Genomic DNA, 16,513 nt, shown 5'->3' with positions numbered 1-16,513 from the left:
CAGTTAAAATGCTTCAGATTCCCTAAGGTCTTAGGGGAGATTAAGGTCTCCCCTAAACTAGCAGTTTTAATCTAATTTAGAAACCTTCATGCTAGCAAAACTGATTGTCATGAATAAGTCTGGAAATGTCATCTTGATTTACATTTTTCATGACCTCCATTTCAAGAAGTTAATGGAGCTTAAGTTCATACAGTACAGGAACAAAACCTACACTGTTTCAATTGTGTTTTAATTAATATTTTGACATTGAGTGCATAATTTCAAGCTACTTTTGCAGAATTTTCAGTGGACACATTGTAACAAAATAAAATAATATCAAGATCAGTATCCCAAAACATGTATTAATTAATATGAATCATGCTGGGTATCACTGCTAATACAACAGGGTACTTAAATATTATGCCAATGTCCTTTACACAATTTTAGAGTTGTAATGTCAGAATTTATATTTTGTAATATTTTTTACCAAATCAATAAAATAATTTCTTTAAATCTAACATTTAGAATTGATGCTCACATTTCTATGAAATCAAGAACCTTACACTAAGCTATAACATAGTGTGTTTGGGTTTGGCCAATTTTGCTGGATTATTAGACAAAATCCTCAAATCGTTCCCTGCATCTGGGTAGTTTTTTTTTTGGGGGGGGGGGAAGGAATTCCTAAAGACGAAATAAGAAAATGTATTATGAATAGTAAAATATGACATTTTAGCACATCACTCAGGCAAGGGTTTATTTTACTTATTTATTTATTGACGTGGACTATCAAGATTTTTTAAGCAAAGCATACTTTGCTAATAAAATATAATTATTTTTCAAATACCTGCCTATCTATCTGCTATCTGAATTCTTTTGTCCTTTGGTTAAGATAAAAAAAGGTATAGAATACAGTATGGAAATTACTGAACATTCTATCCTTTTTAATCCTTTTTTTTTCACATGAAGCATACTGAGATAGATCCTACAGCTGTAAATAATTCTGAACCAATATCTGGTTAATTAAATAAACCTGCTAAAAGCCAAAAATATTTCTGTCTAGAAAACCTCAATTCCAACATTGGTTTTTCCATATTTCAAAAAAATATTTATGTTCCTAAAGAAAGTCATAACATTCCACTTCTGAGTCTAACAAATTCTGATATTTGTGCATCCAGTTTTATTTCTACATCACAGATTTTTATTATTGGAAGGATAATCTTTAGCCTAATTCACTGCCACATCACAATATAATCACAGAATCAAGGAGTTGGAAGAAGCCATTATATCCAACCATGCTCAGTGTAGGAATCCAAATTAAATCAATTTTTAACCTCCTTACTGCTTACTAATCCTACTACAACGTACAATGTTTATGTTTCAATAGCTGCTGTCTCAAAGGTATCACTGAATGGATCTTTCTACTTTTTACTACATAGAAATCAAACATTGCATTTCTGATCAATATTGTGATAGGATCAGGTAAGTAATCTCCCTGTTTAAAGATAGTCCCCAAGTTCAAGCTAATAACAATCCTTGGTTGTATAAACAGAGGCATAGAATCAAAATCATGTGATCTATTAATACCGCTTTAGGAAGACCACACCTAGAATAGTGCGTCCAATTTTGGTTATCACATTGCAAAAAAGATGTTGAGACTTTGGAAAAAGTGCAAAGAAGAACAACTAAGAAGACTAAAACATATGAAGAACGGTTACAGGATTTGGGTTTCGTTAGTCTATTGAAAAGAAGTACTAGGGGGGACATGATACAGTATTCCAGTATTTGAGAAGCTGCCAGAAAGAGGAGGGGGCCAATTTATTTTCCAAAAGCACCAGGGCAAGATAAGAAACAATGGATGGAAATTAATCAAGGAGAGAAGCAACCTGGGATTAAGGAGAAATTTCCTAATAGTGAATGCAATTAACCAGTGGAACAGCTTGCCTTCAAAATTTGTAGGTATTACATCACTGGAGGTTTTTAAGAAGACACTGGACAGTTACTTATCTGAAATGGTGTAAGCAGGGGACAGCACTAGCAAATCTCCAAAGTCCCTTCCAGCTCTATTCTGATTGAGTGCCATAGAATGGGAAAATATTGGGACCGTGCCTGTATTATTTTCTAAACAGAGCTTCTGTATTTTGGAGAATGAGGACGAGGATGAAGAAAGGCGAAAAAAAAGCTATAACAATACACAGCTTCTCTGAGGAGAAATCGACAAAAGCAGGAGCAATTATTTTGCCAAATAACTGTTCATGACATATGGACTATAGAAGCAAGTATTAAAACAACATACTATGGTTAGACTATGTAGTTTAATTTAGGTTAAATCAACCATCTCTGCAACACAAATAAGTTCCTCAACATTGTACTAATGCATGAATAGGTTTTTAAACAAACAGGATTTGTATAATGAGTGTTTTAAAACAGCAGGTTTTTTTTAACTATTCAATTTTTCTTTCTCTTAGTCACATAACACTTTTTATTAACACAGAGAAGTTCTCCCACAATTGTAGTTTCAGTATACTATTACTTAAACTATTCCAACTGCCTTTATTATCCTATTTTTATTCCACAATCTTTTAAGTTGTTTTCAGTTATACTTTTTACCTCTGACGGCAACAAATATTTTTCAAATAATGTATTATTTTATACTCAAATAATGTATTCTTTTAAATACTTTTGGACTTAATGAAAGGTAAGTCCTATTGAACTACATAGTTTTCTTTAAAACAGATTTGTGTCAGACTGCTGTCCAGAGTTAAATATGAACTTTCAAGAAGAGCCCTTTAAGTAAACAAAATACTACATAATTACAATATTGTGCATATTATATTTAATCTAGCATGGTAATTGCATTATGAAACTGTATTTAAATTAGACACCAGGAGACTGGCCACCTAAGGCATGAAAGCTGGTTAAGTGGGCTTGGGCTAGTCACTCTCTCAGCCCAACACATATCACAGGATTGCTGTTATGGATAAAATAGGAGGAGGAGGGAGGTAACTGTCTTGAGTTATTTATAAAAATAATAAGAGTTGGATAAGAAAATGCTAAAAAATATTACTCTAAGATCTATAGTCCTATGGTAAATTGCTGTTCTATACTCACTAATAAGTACTGGCGATGAAAAAAATAAACCAAAAATAAGTTTTCAAGTAATTGTGTCTTATAGGACAAATTAAATCTTTTAATTAATTGAGGTTTGCAACCAAAGTAACTGAAATTTGTGAACTTAATTACTTTGAATTTACTGAAAAATAAAATGATGTATGACTGGGCTTCAATTTATCATTCTGCAGGGTTGTCCCTAATATGAGTCAACAAATGTTAGGGAGTGGTGCTAAGTTATTGAAATTGTGAGTGCTAGACAATTTACCCATTTCTTCCAAACTAACCAACTCCCCCATCCCAAATATTATGAGAATACTTAAAAAGGTAAAGGTAAAAGTTCCCCTCGCATATATGTGCTAGCCGTTCCTGATGCTAGGGGGCAGTGCTCATTTCCATTTCAAAGCCGAAAAGCCATCTCCATGGTTATGTGGCCAGCATGACTAAATGCCGAAGGCGTGCGGAATGCTGTTACCTTCCCACCAAAGTTGATCCCTATTTTTCTACTTGCATTTTTACATGCTTTCGAACTGCTAGGCTGGCAGAAGCTGGGACAAGTAACAGGAGCTCACTCCGTTACACAGCACTAGGGATTTGAAGCGTCGAACTGCTGACCTTTCTGATCGATAAGCTCAGCGTCTTAGCCACTGAGCCACCACGTCCCAGCACTGCAAGTGCTAAACTATTTATTGCTGATTTTAGGCCACAAAATACTTATATAAACTTGGCTTCAGCCACCACCAATATAAAAACAAATGTATTTTCATTTTGCAGTCGTGGTTCTACCACCTTAAATAATTTATCTTTACAGTAAAATCAATTTATCCTGGACAAATATTCTATTTTTTTAAAGGGGCTAGAACTCTTACTATCCTGCCTTCTTCCTTTCCTTGATATAGCTCCCAGGTCCACATTGTTTTTCTGTGTGTAGTTTTTGTTTCTATCTATATTTGAGAAAAGGTTGTGAAAGATCCCTAGTTTCCTTGGTGTTTTACAATGTGTTACAGCAGAGGTCCTCAAACTTTTTAAACAGGGAGGCAATTCACGGTCCTTCAGACTGTTAGGGGGCCAGACTGGCTGGGTGGGCATGGCTAGGTGGTCATGTGACTGGGCGGGCATGGCTAGGTCATGTGACTAGGTGGGTGTGGCCAATTTAACAGTCCATTAAACAATGAACACAAATTAAACTTCAATTTGTTTTGCTCCTGGGGGTGTTTTATTTGCTTTTGTTGCATGTTGCTCTTTTGGCTGACTTTTCTTTTTCCTAGATCATTTTTTCAGTTGTTAGGAATCTAGTGGTCCACTTAAGGAAACTCAGTTTTGCAGCAATTCTTCTCAGCCCCAAGGAGCTTACAACCAAAAAGTATCTTTCTCTTTCTTTCTTTCTCTCTCTCTCTCTCTCTCTCTCTCTCTCTCTCTCTCTCTCTTTATCTCTCTCTTTCTCTATCTATCTCCTAGAGGTGGGGGAGATGAAAAATGGGCCTGTTTCTTGGCCTCCTGAGGCATCTGTGCATCCATTCTTCACCTCCCCTGCCCCCAGAAGCATTCTTCAGGCAAAAATGGGTAAAAACGGTCTGTTTTGGGGGCAAAATAGGCAATTTTTACCCAGTTTTTGGCCTCCTGGGGCCAAAGGGTGGGTTGGCCAATGTGGGTGGAGCAGCCTCGTGGTCCTGTGTGTGCTGGATTAATGGCTTTATGGGCCACATGTGGCCCCTGGCTGTAGTTTGAGGAGCCGTGTTACAGTATAGAAGCAAATAAATCGTTTAGTATTTGGCATGAGACTCAGGCACAATCTTATATGTATCTTGTGACTGGCTGACCCAATGTAACATTTTATGATTTATCTGAGGTGTGTTGCAGCAGTCAGTTTGCAATTATCGTGCATTTTTCCCCCAGAAAACTTCACCAAGAGGCAATGTCCTTCAAAGTAGAGGTTTGACTTTTATAACAATTTTGTTACTTCCTGTAGATCTTTATGCTAATTATTTGTGGAAGTTCCTATGGTAATTTTGTTCCCTTTCCAGAGATGTCTAGATGCTTAAATTCATTGCAGCTACGTACTGAAATACCTATCTGATGGCAGTGTAGTTCACAGAGACAGATTTCTTAGTTATATATTTTTAGAGAAAAATGCTGCTTCTCTCAATATGAAAATTATTTATGACATGAGAAGCCTAGGAAAACTTTTTTGTATATTCACAGTATTAACAAATGAACAAATAATTTACATAGAGATGCTATTTTCAGTCTTCTTATTTCACACAGTATACAGTCCTTCAAAGATGGTTATGCAATAATTCAAAATTTGAGAATAAATTGTATGACTGACCTTGGCTTTTTGAGTGAGAATTAGATTTTGTTTCCAAAATGACAGGCAACATCTGCTCAGTCTCCATGTTTTTCAAATCATAGGAACTTTCTGTAGCTGAGATTTCCTTGGATGAAGCACTGAGACGAAGGGCATCTTGTGTTTTCCTTTTTTCTTTCTTTAACATATTTACTAAAATATCTAATATTTATATTAAGGAAAGATTTAAAATACTTTGTAATGATAATTAGCACAAGTATGTTTACGTAAAAAGGCTGTAAATTACGCAGAACAGAATAATTATTTTGTATGTTTTATTATATTTATTGATTGATTCCCCATTCTTCTGTCCTCATGTCATTAGCTTATAGTATCACAATGTACTTATTCTTAAAGTTGGTTATGGCTAAGAAAACCAGTGCATCTGCTCTAACCACATTCCAAATATAAACAGTACAGTATGTATAAAGTCAAGATATGTGCAGCTTTGGGTTGCTTTTGTATAGGATTTTTGTATAATACAAAAATCTCTTATTTTATAATAAAATTATAATAAATACTATCTAATATTTGAAAAGTGTCAAACCATACATTTGCTTCTATTATTAGCTCATTGTAAATGGAACAAGGAAAACAAATAAAAATATGAATTGCTTGGGCAAAGTTCGGTAACAACTGAAAGCAAAAAGTGAAGGCATTTTAAAATAAAATTTTAAAATATTTGATTCTCAACTCCTCTTTTATGGATAAATATGAAATTGAATGTTTGGTTTGGGATTTTTCCCACACTTTTCTTTGTGAATTCTTCTGGTTATCTTTACACCGAGTCCATGTTTAAGATTTTCCCAAGATTTTCAATAATATTCAACTATTGGGGCTGTTAAGGCCATTCCAAAACTTTTCTTTCCTTTAACTATTTCATGATTGACTTGGAGATATTTTTCAGATCCTTGACTTACTGAAATATCCAATCATTTTCAGCTTCAATATCCTTACTGATTATGGGATACTGTCTTCTAGTATATATAGTATAAATTTATATTTAGTTGACATTCAGTTGCTATTCTTCCTCATACTTGCACAGTATATTTTGTGCCACTGATTGTGACACAATAATAAAGCATATCGAGCCAATAGAATCATCTCTATGTTTAATATTTTGCCATAATGGTCTTTTCTTCAAATGTTTCACATTATTTTTCTTGAATGTATATTTTGTGGCTGTGGCTGAGCTATTCAATTTTCATTTCATCAGTCTAAAACACTTTGTTTCAAATATTTCAGGCTTATCAAACATTTTGGACCAATTACTTTTTGTGGTTAAGTTTCGAGAAAAGATTTTCTTCAAAGAATACTTCTCCCATACAAATTTATTGTTTTATCAGAAATATTGTACTGTACATGTCTGTTGTTTTGTGAATATGATCAGTTTTAACAGTTCCAGTTGATACATTTGTCTTCCAGATCTTGTCTTGACTTCAAGAGTTCCATGCAACTTCCATTTCTTAATAATATTTCTCTCTATTGCAATTTCTAGTTGGGAGTGTTTACAAGCATTTTTTTCAACTTTCACCTGCTTGTATGAGTAAAGTATTTTAATTTTCAAATGGCTAGGCAGGTGAATACCGGAAGAACGTATAGTTGTTGAAAACACTCAGAACAAATTACAAAAGAGGTTAGCTCAGAACATTTGCCATGGAATTGTCTTTACCTAATCGTAATCTTAATGAGTAAATTACTCCTTTCAGTCTTATTAACAGCTTTAATAAGTTTATGTTAACAAAAAATATGAGCTAATTCTACTTATTGTAATGCTATGTGCCTATTGATGGCTGATTTGTCTGAATGCCAAGTTTCTAGGAATTATCTAGCATTTTTAGACTTAGCTTGGCCTAGGATGCCCAGTTTCTCAATTGAAACTACGGACATGTTTGTCCATATGCGATGCAATTAAGGAGTCTTCATCATATCTTCTGTCTGCTGGTTGGTGTCCAAATAAGTAAATAAAACAAGTAAAAAACTTCCAATGTGCCTTTTTTATTCCTGATAAGTTAGGACAGATCCTTTCTAAAGTTCTTTTTCTGCTCATTCAGCTGTGGGCTTCTCCTCCTTTTATCTGATTATTCCCCAGGTGTCATTTTTTACTCCATCTTCCAAGGTAATTCCCACATTTTATTACACAACCGAAAAAGTGTCAACTCTGTACACTATTGACTTGTGCATTGAAAATCAGTAAATAGTATATAAATAATAAATAAATACTTAAATGTTTAGAAATGTTATATTTAGCAATAGCACTTAGCACTTAGACTTATATACACAGTGCTTTATAGCCCTCTCTAAGCAGTTCCCAGAGTCAACATATTGCCCCCAAAAATCTGGATCCTCCTTTTACCGACCTTGGATGGATGGAAGGCTGAGTAAACCTTGAGGCAGTGAGATTTGAACTGCCAAACTTGCTAGCAATTGGCAGTCAGCAGGATTAGCATGCAATACTGCATTCTAACCACTGAGCCACCACGGCTCTTTAATACACGAATATGGAGTTTTGTCAAGATACAAAATAATTAGACCTGGAAGCTCACTAGTATTTGAATGTCCTGTTTAACTTTGTACCATGTTGAGATTGTGTCAACTAAAATATACAGTTAGATCAAAAGTACAAATTATAGTTGTTATACCCAAACTTCAAATAGAATATTAAGAATGTATTTATGTTGCTTCCTTGACTGAGTCTGACCAGTTTACAATTCAAAATAGTGAAAACATCAATAAAACCAATTAATCATCATAGTACTCTATGCTGGCTAACCCAACACAACCAAGCCCTTTCCCCATAAGAAGTTGGCTGCTTTCCAAAATGGTTCTAACTGCATTCCTAAGTTTTAACAGGGCATGGGTCATCCTGACCTCAAAGAGCAAGCTGTTCCAGACTGAGCAGATGGTAACTGAAAATAGATGTATTCAGCTTGATTATATTCACTTAGCAATATTGAAACCTTTCCATGTTATTATTAAATGAAAAGTATCATACATTGAATTTTAAATCATTTTGCAATAAAGTATACTCCTCCTGTAGCTCCCCCCCTCACATCTGCTTTTGAGGATTGTTGAACATTTTGGAAGAGACCTGAGGTCATGAGGTAAAGAACAGAATGAAATATTGCCATATTCCTTACAGAAATAGATATGTCATAGGAGTAGCAACTAGATTTTTATCCAATAAAGATTTCAGAAAGGATACTGATTTCATTATCTCGTTGCTGCAAAAGATCCTTTAGTTTCTTTAACTCTTCATTGCCAATTACAGTACCAGCACTTTTATCTTCCTGAACATCTGGTAATTGATTGCCAGGAAGTTTTGCATCATTTACCAGTCTCTGTTGAATCAAAAACAATATGGTTATTTTAATTTGTAATTCATTCCTTCATTTTCTGTAAGGAGGAAATTTGACAAATTTGTAGTCCTGTAATGTCAAGCTACTGTAAAGATTTCCCTTATGGATCATCTAGTTTTAATAGCTTCTTCTCTTTTAAACAAATCAGAATAATTTTCATGTACCGTCTCTCCTTTGGCCAACTATGCAGACATCCTTCCTAAGATTCTGACTCTCTTTCCTCTCAAAGTTCCTCTTTCTTAAACTTAAAATTGTTCCTCTACTTGTTTTCCTGTATGTAAGATATACTGTTTTTTTAACAACGATGTCATTTGGCCTCAACAGTACCTTTAACATTTGCAAATATGCAAATTAACTTCCAGTTAATTACTTAATTTTTAAAACATGTATCTGTATTAAAAGGTTTATTGAAAAACATACTGTATGCTTGTAAATGGTAAGGCGCAATGCTGATGTGATGGTTCATAATCAAATAACAGCACACAAAAACCCTAAAGCAGACTATAACCACAAATTGTAGAATAGTTATAAATTACTGTTTTTGTTATTATATTCTTTAAATTCTGTTTAGTGTGGCATGTAAATCCGAACAAATTAATTAAACTCCCTATGAAATCTCCCCACCCAACTGCCTTTTTCTATTTGGTCCGAGGGGGGGAGGTGATAATTGAATTATTATAATTATTTGAATAGTTTTATAATAAGATTGAATAATTGAATAGTTATAAAACAATGTCAAAGAATATAAAGTATAACTATTTTGTTTGTTTTGTTTTGTTTTGATTTGTCTTGTATGCCGCCCACTCCCGAAGGACTCCGGGTGGCTCACAATAGACAAGGGAAGGGGGAAGACTAGACAAAGACAACACTTTAAAAACAAAGCCGCAACATTCACAATTTCCGCGGGGCTGGATGTTTCACAGGGCCCCCGGCCTGCTGGAGCAGCCAGGACTTGGTGGCTTTGCGGAAAGCCGGGAGGGTCGTAAGGGTCCAGATCTCGACAGGGAGATCATTCCAGAGGGCTGGAGCTGCAACAGAGAAGGCTCTCCCCCGGGGGGTCGCCAGCTGACATTGGCTGGTGGATGGAATCTGGAGGAGACCTAACCTGTGAGATCTGATCGGTCTATGGGAGGTAATCGGCAGGAGGCGGTCTCTCAGGTACCCAGGTCCGATGCCATGTAGGGCTTAAGCTAACTATGGAGTTGCTTTAGATAAAAAGTTCCTGTCTAAATAATAATGGTTTATTTAAGAAGGAATACCCAGCAATTTAGGGATACATACTTTGCACATTCTTTAAATTACAGTTTCCAGCTTTTTTCAGATATTGAAAATCACAGTTTTACACGTGACAGGAAACCTTTTAAAATATTAAGAACAAAGTCAATGCAAACAGGAAGAGCATTTGAACAAAACACCTTAACCCTACCCTTAGATTAATAACTCTAGTTTCCTATATCAAACATCACATGGGAAACTGTGTTTTTCTCATTTACAATATTTAAATTTCATTACTGCTACAAGAAAAACATAATTTTTTAAAAATATATATACAAATTAGGCTCTAATTAGAAACTCATACTTCCTCTTCTCTTTTAAAATTGCCTAATAAATCAAAATACGGTACATTTGTTAATGTGTTAAAAACACAATGCAACATACTTTTAAATGGCTGAAACAGTATTTTATCTTCCGCATGTCAGCCCCAATTTCCAAAATGTTTTCAGGATCAGTATCTTCCAGAAATTCTTTAACTTGTTCATCTAATCTAAATATACATGATAAAACAAAATAAAGAGCTACATTGAAGAAAATATATAACTCTTCAGAAGAATAAATCAAACATAAATATTTAACTCCAGATTCCTGCTAGTTTATCACAACTATGAACTTTCTGCAAGTGGAATTTCAGCAAAATGGGAAGCAGGAAAAACAGCATTTTAAAATTTATGCCTGCTGTTTCAGTTCTTGGGAATTCTAGATCTTTGGAACAAACTTTGAGGATGACAGTGGAAAGCAGAGTGGGGAAGTTAGTTAACAAAAATAGCTGCATTTTTCTTTGTATCACTGGGATTTTTTTCTTTAGATTAAAAATCATCTATGGCTGGAAAGAACCTTTCTATCTACATGAAATAAACTCTGGTTCCAACACATAGAAAGCAAATTTACTGCTTAAGTCTAAACAACACATAAAGGAGGTGTTTTTAAATAAAATTGAAAATTTTAAAAATAGCAATGTTCCGTCCAATAAATTCTAACTCCGCAAAAACACATGATATACCAAGTATATTTTTAACCAAAATAAAGTTATATTTTGTTCAATTAGACTTATTTATAATTAATGGTTCCCAGAATTGAATCTTTAAGCACTTGAAAGTAATCCTGCTTAACAGTCTTGCATATGTCGATGATTTCTAAAATCAATGTAGGGCTAAGGGAGGAAAATGTACACTGTAGGTGGCTGTCAGACTGTCAAGTAGCCCTGGAAGAGATGGCCTCCTCAGGAGGCAGTTAACATAATGAACATAATTGATCAGGAAAGAGATCTTTTTCTGAAAATTTTATAAAGTATCAGTATCAGAGACTAAGATATTTAATGGAAATAATGTTCACTTCAGCCCATTTTGCAGAACCTGTCACTGAACTATTTTTTCTGATACAGTGACCTTTATCTACATTAAGACCACTGTTCCAGTCTGTCTCTTCCTGTAATTAGTATAGTAGATTTGTACCTAAACTTAGAGTTATACCCCCATGGGGGTTGCCTTGAATAACTCTTTGCTGTAGTGTTTGTACATGGTTAATGTGATGGATTTTGGCCTTCAGTATGACTAACTTCTCTCCTACATGCCCTTGCAGGACAGAGCATATGGCTACCACTCTACATTGCTAGATATAAGTTGTCCAATACTTTATAAATACTTTTATAAAATATTTAGGAAGATTATATTTAAAACAGTCAATATTATATATGATGGAAGCAAAGAGACTTAACTAACTCAGGAAGGAATTTTGGAAGCCCCCACTTTGACTTTACGTATAAACTATGATCCATTTATGACTGCTCCTCCTTTTTTATTACAGAACTCTAATACATTGTGCAATATACAGTATACGGTTCACTGTAGGTGCTGCATGTCCACTACCATTGGCTATAGCCTTCAAAACACATCAGACAAACATCAAAGAAAGAAAAATAATGGCTTGCAAAAAAAGCTATTTTCTAATATTGTTTTTCAGTATCTGATGAATGGATAGGAAATGCTTGGTATAAAACAATGTTTTTTGACGTAGCAAGAAAAGCAGGATATTCCATCCAAAATGTTTTCTTTTGGAATCCTTGAACCCCAAAATAAATGTCTTTCTGTATAAGCCCTATCATTTCTGATTTAACTGAATTATTGATATATAAAGGTCTAAAATCCAACTGACATGATAAAGAAAGCAAGTTGTGGATATTAATAAGCAATAAACAGCTGGAAGAAAAGATGACCTTTTATTGCTTATTAAAATATTGCTAGATAATGTTGCTATTTTTTTCCAAATGTGCAGGTAATTCTTACTTATGACCATAAATTGGGAATGGAATTTCTATTGTAAGTTGGTATAGTTGTAGATAATGCCAGAACTTACAAAATAAATGATCTTGTGATTGTTAAGTGAGTTTGTTAAATATAGGCAGTCCTCAATTTACAACCACAATTGAGTCCAAAATTTCCATTGCCAAGTGCGACAGTTCCTAAAAGAGTTTAACCCCATTTTACAACCTTTCTTGCCACAGTTGTTAAGTAAATCACTACAGATGTTAAATTAGGAACACGGCTGCTAGGTGAATCTGGCTTCCCCATTGATTTTGCTTGTCAGAAGTTCACAAAAAGTGATCATGTGACAGACACTGCAACCATCATAAATATGAACCACTGGCCAATCATCCAAATTTTGATCACATGACTATGAAAATGCTGCATTGGTCATAAGGTGAAAAATGGTCATAAGTCACTTTTTCAGTACAGTTGTAAGTTTGAACGGTCATTAAATGAATGACTGTACGTTGAGGACTAGCTGTAGTCAATCCAATGGAAACCACTCCGGAATTGGTCCCTCCCAGTCCCAAGCCTCAGTAAGGTAAGGCACTGCCTCCAATTCCCCCACCCCAAATCTCTCTCTCATCTCTATTTGCAAGCATCAGCAAAAATTAGTTCCCCTAGCTCCTTTCTGTCCCCAGTCCCTTATGGCTCTCCAGTCTGCCTCAGCAAGCAAGTAAACAACTTGCTAGCTCCCCAGCAAGGGCAAGCAAGCATTCATTTATCCAACTGCCTTATACACATCAGTTTCTAAGAAATTCTTTATGCCTTGAATCATGATGAGAGTATATTCAGATCTAAATTAAATTTAGCTTCTCAAACTATATGGGACAAAAATGTGATGCAATTACAATTTGCATAAATGGTAGTTATGTTTCCCTGAATAACATCATGTATGCAATATCCTGGAAGTAACTCTGTAACTCTAATTTCTACAGGTTTCCATCACTGAGCCTAAAATGTTCCATACCCAACAAAAGACTTCTGTCAGGAAAAAAATATTTTACACCAAAAACTGAAATAGCAACTCAGTATTTAGGCCATGATTGAAGTCAATCCTATTTCAAAACACAGCATTATGTTTGATATGCAACAAGGCACAGAAAACATGCCTATTCAAAATTTAGTTTATAATCTCCAGAGGGTCTTTATATGAACAAATTTGTGAACTGCATTTTGGCCATATTATAACTTTGCCATTAAAAACTTTTCAGTCTGTAATGTCCTCCCTCATTTTGAAAAATTGCTTAAAATTTTAAAATTGCTATCTTGGGGTATTTTTGAATTAATTTGTACATTCCAAAAACTTCTTACTTTCAAAAAGCTATGCTCAGAAATTTATAAAGATTAATTTGTTCAGTTTTGTTTCAGCACAGTTAAATGTACTAAAACTTCAATGGCTTCTTTTGAAATATTATAATCTTTGGCTTCAAGTAATTGGTATGGAGACTTTCTTTCTCTGACAGACTGGTGTCTTCAATTTTGCAAGACAGGCTTCATTGTCTACAGTAAAAAAATCTTCACAGCAGAATTTTTAATGCTGTTGCTCCTTGGCCGAATTTTGAATCTCTTTAGAGCTAGATAAGCAAAACAATAATAAAATCTACAGACTTGTACCTAGATACCATATTTTTCGGAGTATAAGATGCACCGGAGTATAAGACGCACCAAGGTTTTGAAGAGGCATTTTTTTTAAAAAAAAAATAGCTAGGTAGATAAAGGGATAGAGAGGGAGGGAAAGAGAGAGAAATACAGTAGGTAGGTAGAGAGAGAGAGAGAGAGAGAGTGTGTAGGTAGGTAGATAGACAGAGGGAGAGGGAGAGAAATACAGTAGGTAGGTAGGGAGAGAGAGTAGGTAGGTAGGGAGATAGAGGGATTGAGAGAGAGAGAAAAAATACATTAAGTAGGTAGAGAGAGAGAGTAGGTAGGTAGAGGGATAGAGAAAGAGAGAAATACAGTAGGTAGGTAGGGAGAGAGAGGGAGTAGGTAGGTAGGTAGGTAGGTAGGTAGGTAGATAAAGGGGTAGAGAGAGAGGGAGAAATACAGTAGGTACGTAGGGAGAGAGAGAATAGGTAGGTAGGTAGGTAGGTAGGTAGGTAGGTAGGTAGGTAGGTAAGTAGGTAGATAGATGTTTCCAGGTTTATTTATCCATGTGCTGGAGAAGGAAATTGCTGACAACCTGCAGCACCTAAGACTTGTTATGCTGACACAGCACTTGATCAATGTAATTCTCAGCAATCACTCTAACTAAAAAGCTTTCCGAAAGGAAAAAAAAGTTTTTACACTCTGCAAACTTCCCCAAAACGGCCCGTTTTTCACAAAAATGGGCCCGTTTTTTAAAAATAAAAGGCATGAATAGCCTTTGGGGGGGCTTGCAGAGTGCTCTGGGGGTGCCCCCCCCCAAAATGAGCAAAAAATGGCCATTTTTTTGCGAAACAGGCAAACCATTTTTTGACAAAAAAAATTGCATGCATAGCCTTATGGAGGCTTACAGAATGCTGCTGGAGGCTGGGGGGGGGGGCAAAAATCGGCCCATTTTGTGCTCATTTCTTCCCTCCCTAGCCCCCAGGAGCTCTCTGAAAGCCTCCATAAGGGTATGCACAGCCATTTTGGTGAAGGGGCGGGGCTTCAGGAGGCAAAAAATGCTGTATTCGATGTATAAGACGCACCCAGATTTTCAGCCTCTTTTTGGAGGAAAAAAGGTGCGTCTTATACTCCGAAAAATACGTTAATCCAAGTAAATATAGTAATGCTGATGAACTCTGTTCTCCAATACAATAGATAAGTTTACAGAGAGAAGTGTCTTAAATACAATAATCAAACTATGCAGTTATAGATTTCTCAGATAATGGGATTCAGAAAGTTTGGGTTTATGTTAGCCGCCCTGAGTCCCTCCGGGAATAGGGCAGCATATAAATACAATAAACCTTATAAACCTTATATTTGATCATGCTCTCAGCAGTCTTATATTGCAAAAAAAAATTAGTTACAAGCAGGGATTTAGCATGTAAGAAATTTGTTGATTACAATTAGTAACACAGCATTTCTAAGTGCTATAAATATTCCCTAAATACTTTTTAAAGTTATACATGCTCTGAACCTTCTCCTCAATTGGTATGTATTAATGTCTCAAAAGAAATATTTGCGGTAAAAAGCCTGATTCACTTCATTTATTTCAATACCAATTTGGGCTCAATACCTAACAAAATAATCTTTAAAGGTTATTCACATCACCTAGCTAATTTAAACATTGACAGTTTAGCCCCATTCATGTTCCTGATCAATTTATTATTCTCATATACCTCAATATAGCAGCTAGACCATCATTCTTGCACTTTACTTACTCTGCCCAATTACTTCTCAGAAAATTGTCTATATGGAAATTCATATCTACTGCCAAAATCTGTGTCTGATAATAATAAAATAGCAATTAGATCTTACAACTTTCACTTTTTCTTATTCTTATTTCTTATTAATAAGACAGGGTGAAAATACTGCAGCTGCTGTAAGTTCACTATTCATTCTGTTAAATTTAAAATATCTCTTAATTTGAAGTATTATCTGAAACTAAATTTCACTAGAATGTCCATGCTTATTACGCAAATTAAAAAAAATATTTCAGAATATATGATGACATATAGATGACATTAAGAAAACCAAACAATACTCTAGCAGCTCTTCTTTTGAGAGTTCTTCAAATCTTTGTTCACCAGTCACCATGGCCAATTCATTTTTTAATTCCTGGATTTCCTTCTTCAGACGCATAATCATCTGGAAATATAAAATGGATCACAATGAATAAAAATGAATGTCTGATTTAGAAGTTATGTGATGCTCTTTTCTATATAAACCAAATTGCTAATCTTTATATTCCCTTCCCCCCCAAAATTAAACATTTTTCATTTTCTTTTATAGAAATGAAATAATTCTGTGAACTTAAATAATGGCATGCTTTGGAAAAATGAAGAACCATGATTTGAGGGAAAATAAACTCCTTTCAAAGATGGTAAAAACTAGACAACTGAGATTCAATTTTTTACTGGTTTCCCACTTTGAAGTTGTATTTATAGCATATCGATACAGTTCTGGATTAGTTATGGGGAATATGTTTTCACCATCTTTATTCTATAAGGAGACAA

The 16,513-nt window shown here is 34.8% G+C and overlaps 1 protein-coding gene across 2 annotated transcripts in view; it reads right to left on the bottom strand.

Moving 5' to 3' along the window:
- Positions 1-16,513, bottom strand: part of KIF6 (kinesin family member 6) — a 119,542-nt gene that overhangs the window by 69,363 nt on the left and 33,666 nt on the right. For both annotated transcript variants that reach the window (XM_087717912.1, XM_087717913.1), the window contains exons 10-13: positions 16,042-16,145; positions 10,453-10,558; positions 8,640-8,775; positions 5,417-5,596 (exon numbers count right to left, since the gene is read on the bottom strand). In XM_087717912.1, coding sequence (XP_087574038.1) covers positions 5,417-5,596; positions 8,640-8,775; positions 10,453-10,558; positions 16,042-16,145 — 526 coding nt within the window. The remainder of the gene's footprint in view (positions 1-5,416; positions 5,597-8,639; positions 8,776-10,452; positions 10,559-16,041; positions 16,146-16,513) is intronic.

Source organism: Thamnophis sirtalis, unplaced genomic scaffold, assembly GCF_051295495.1.
Source record: "Thamnophis sirtalis isolate CommonGarterSnake01/CBP01778 unplaced genomic scaffold, rThaSir2_p1.2 scaffold_6, whole genome shotgun sequence".
Taxonomy (NCBI): domain Eukaryota; kingdom Metazoa; phylum Chordata; class Lepidosauria; order Squamata; family Natricidae; genus Thamnophis; species Thamnophis sirtalis.
This window is presented reverse-complemented; position numbering and strand designations above follow the sequence as displayed.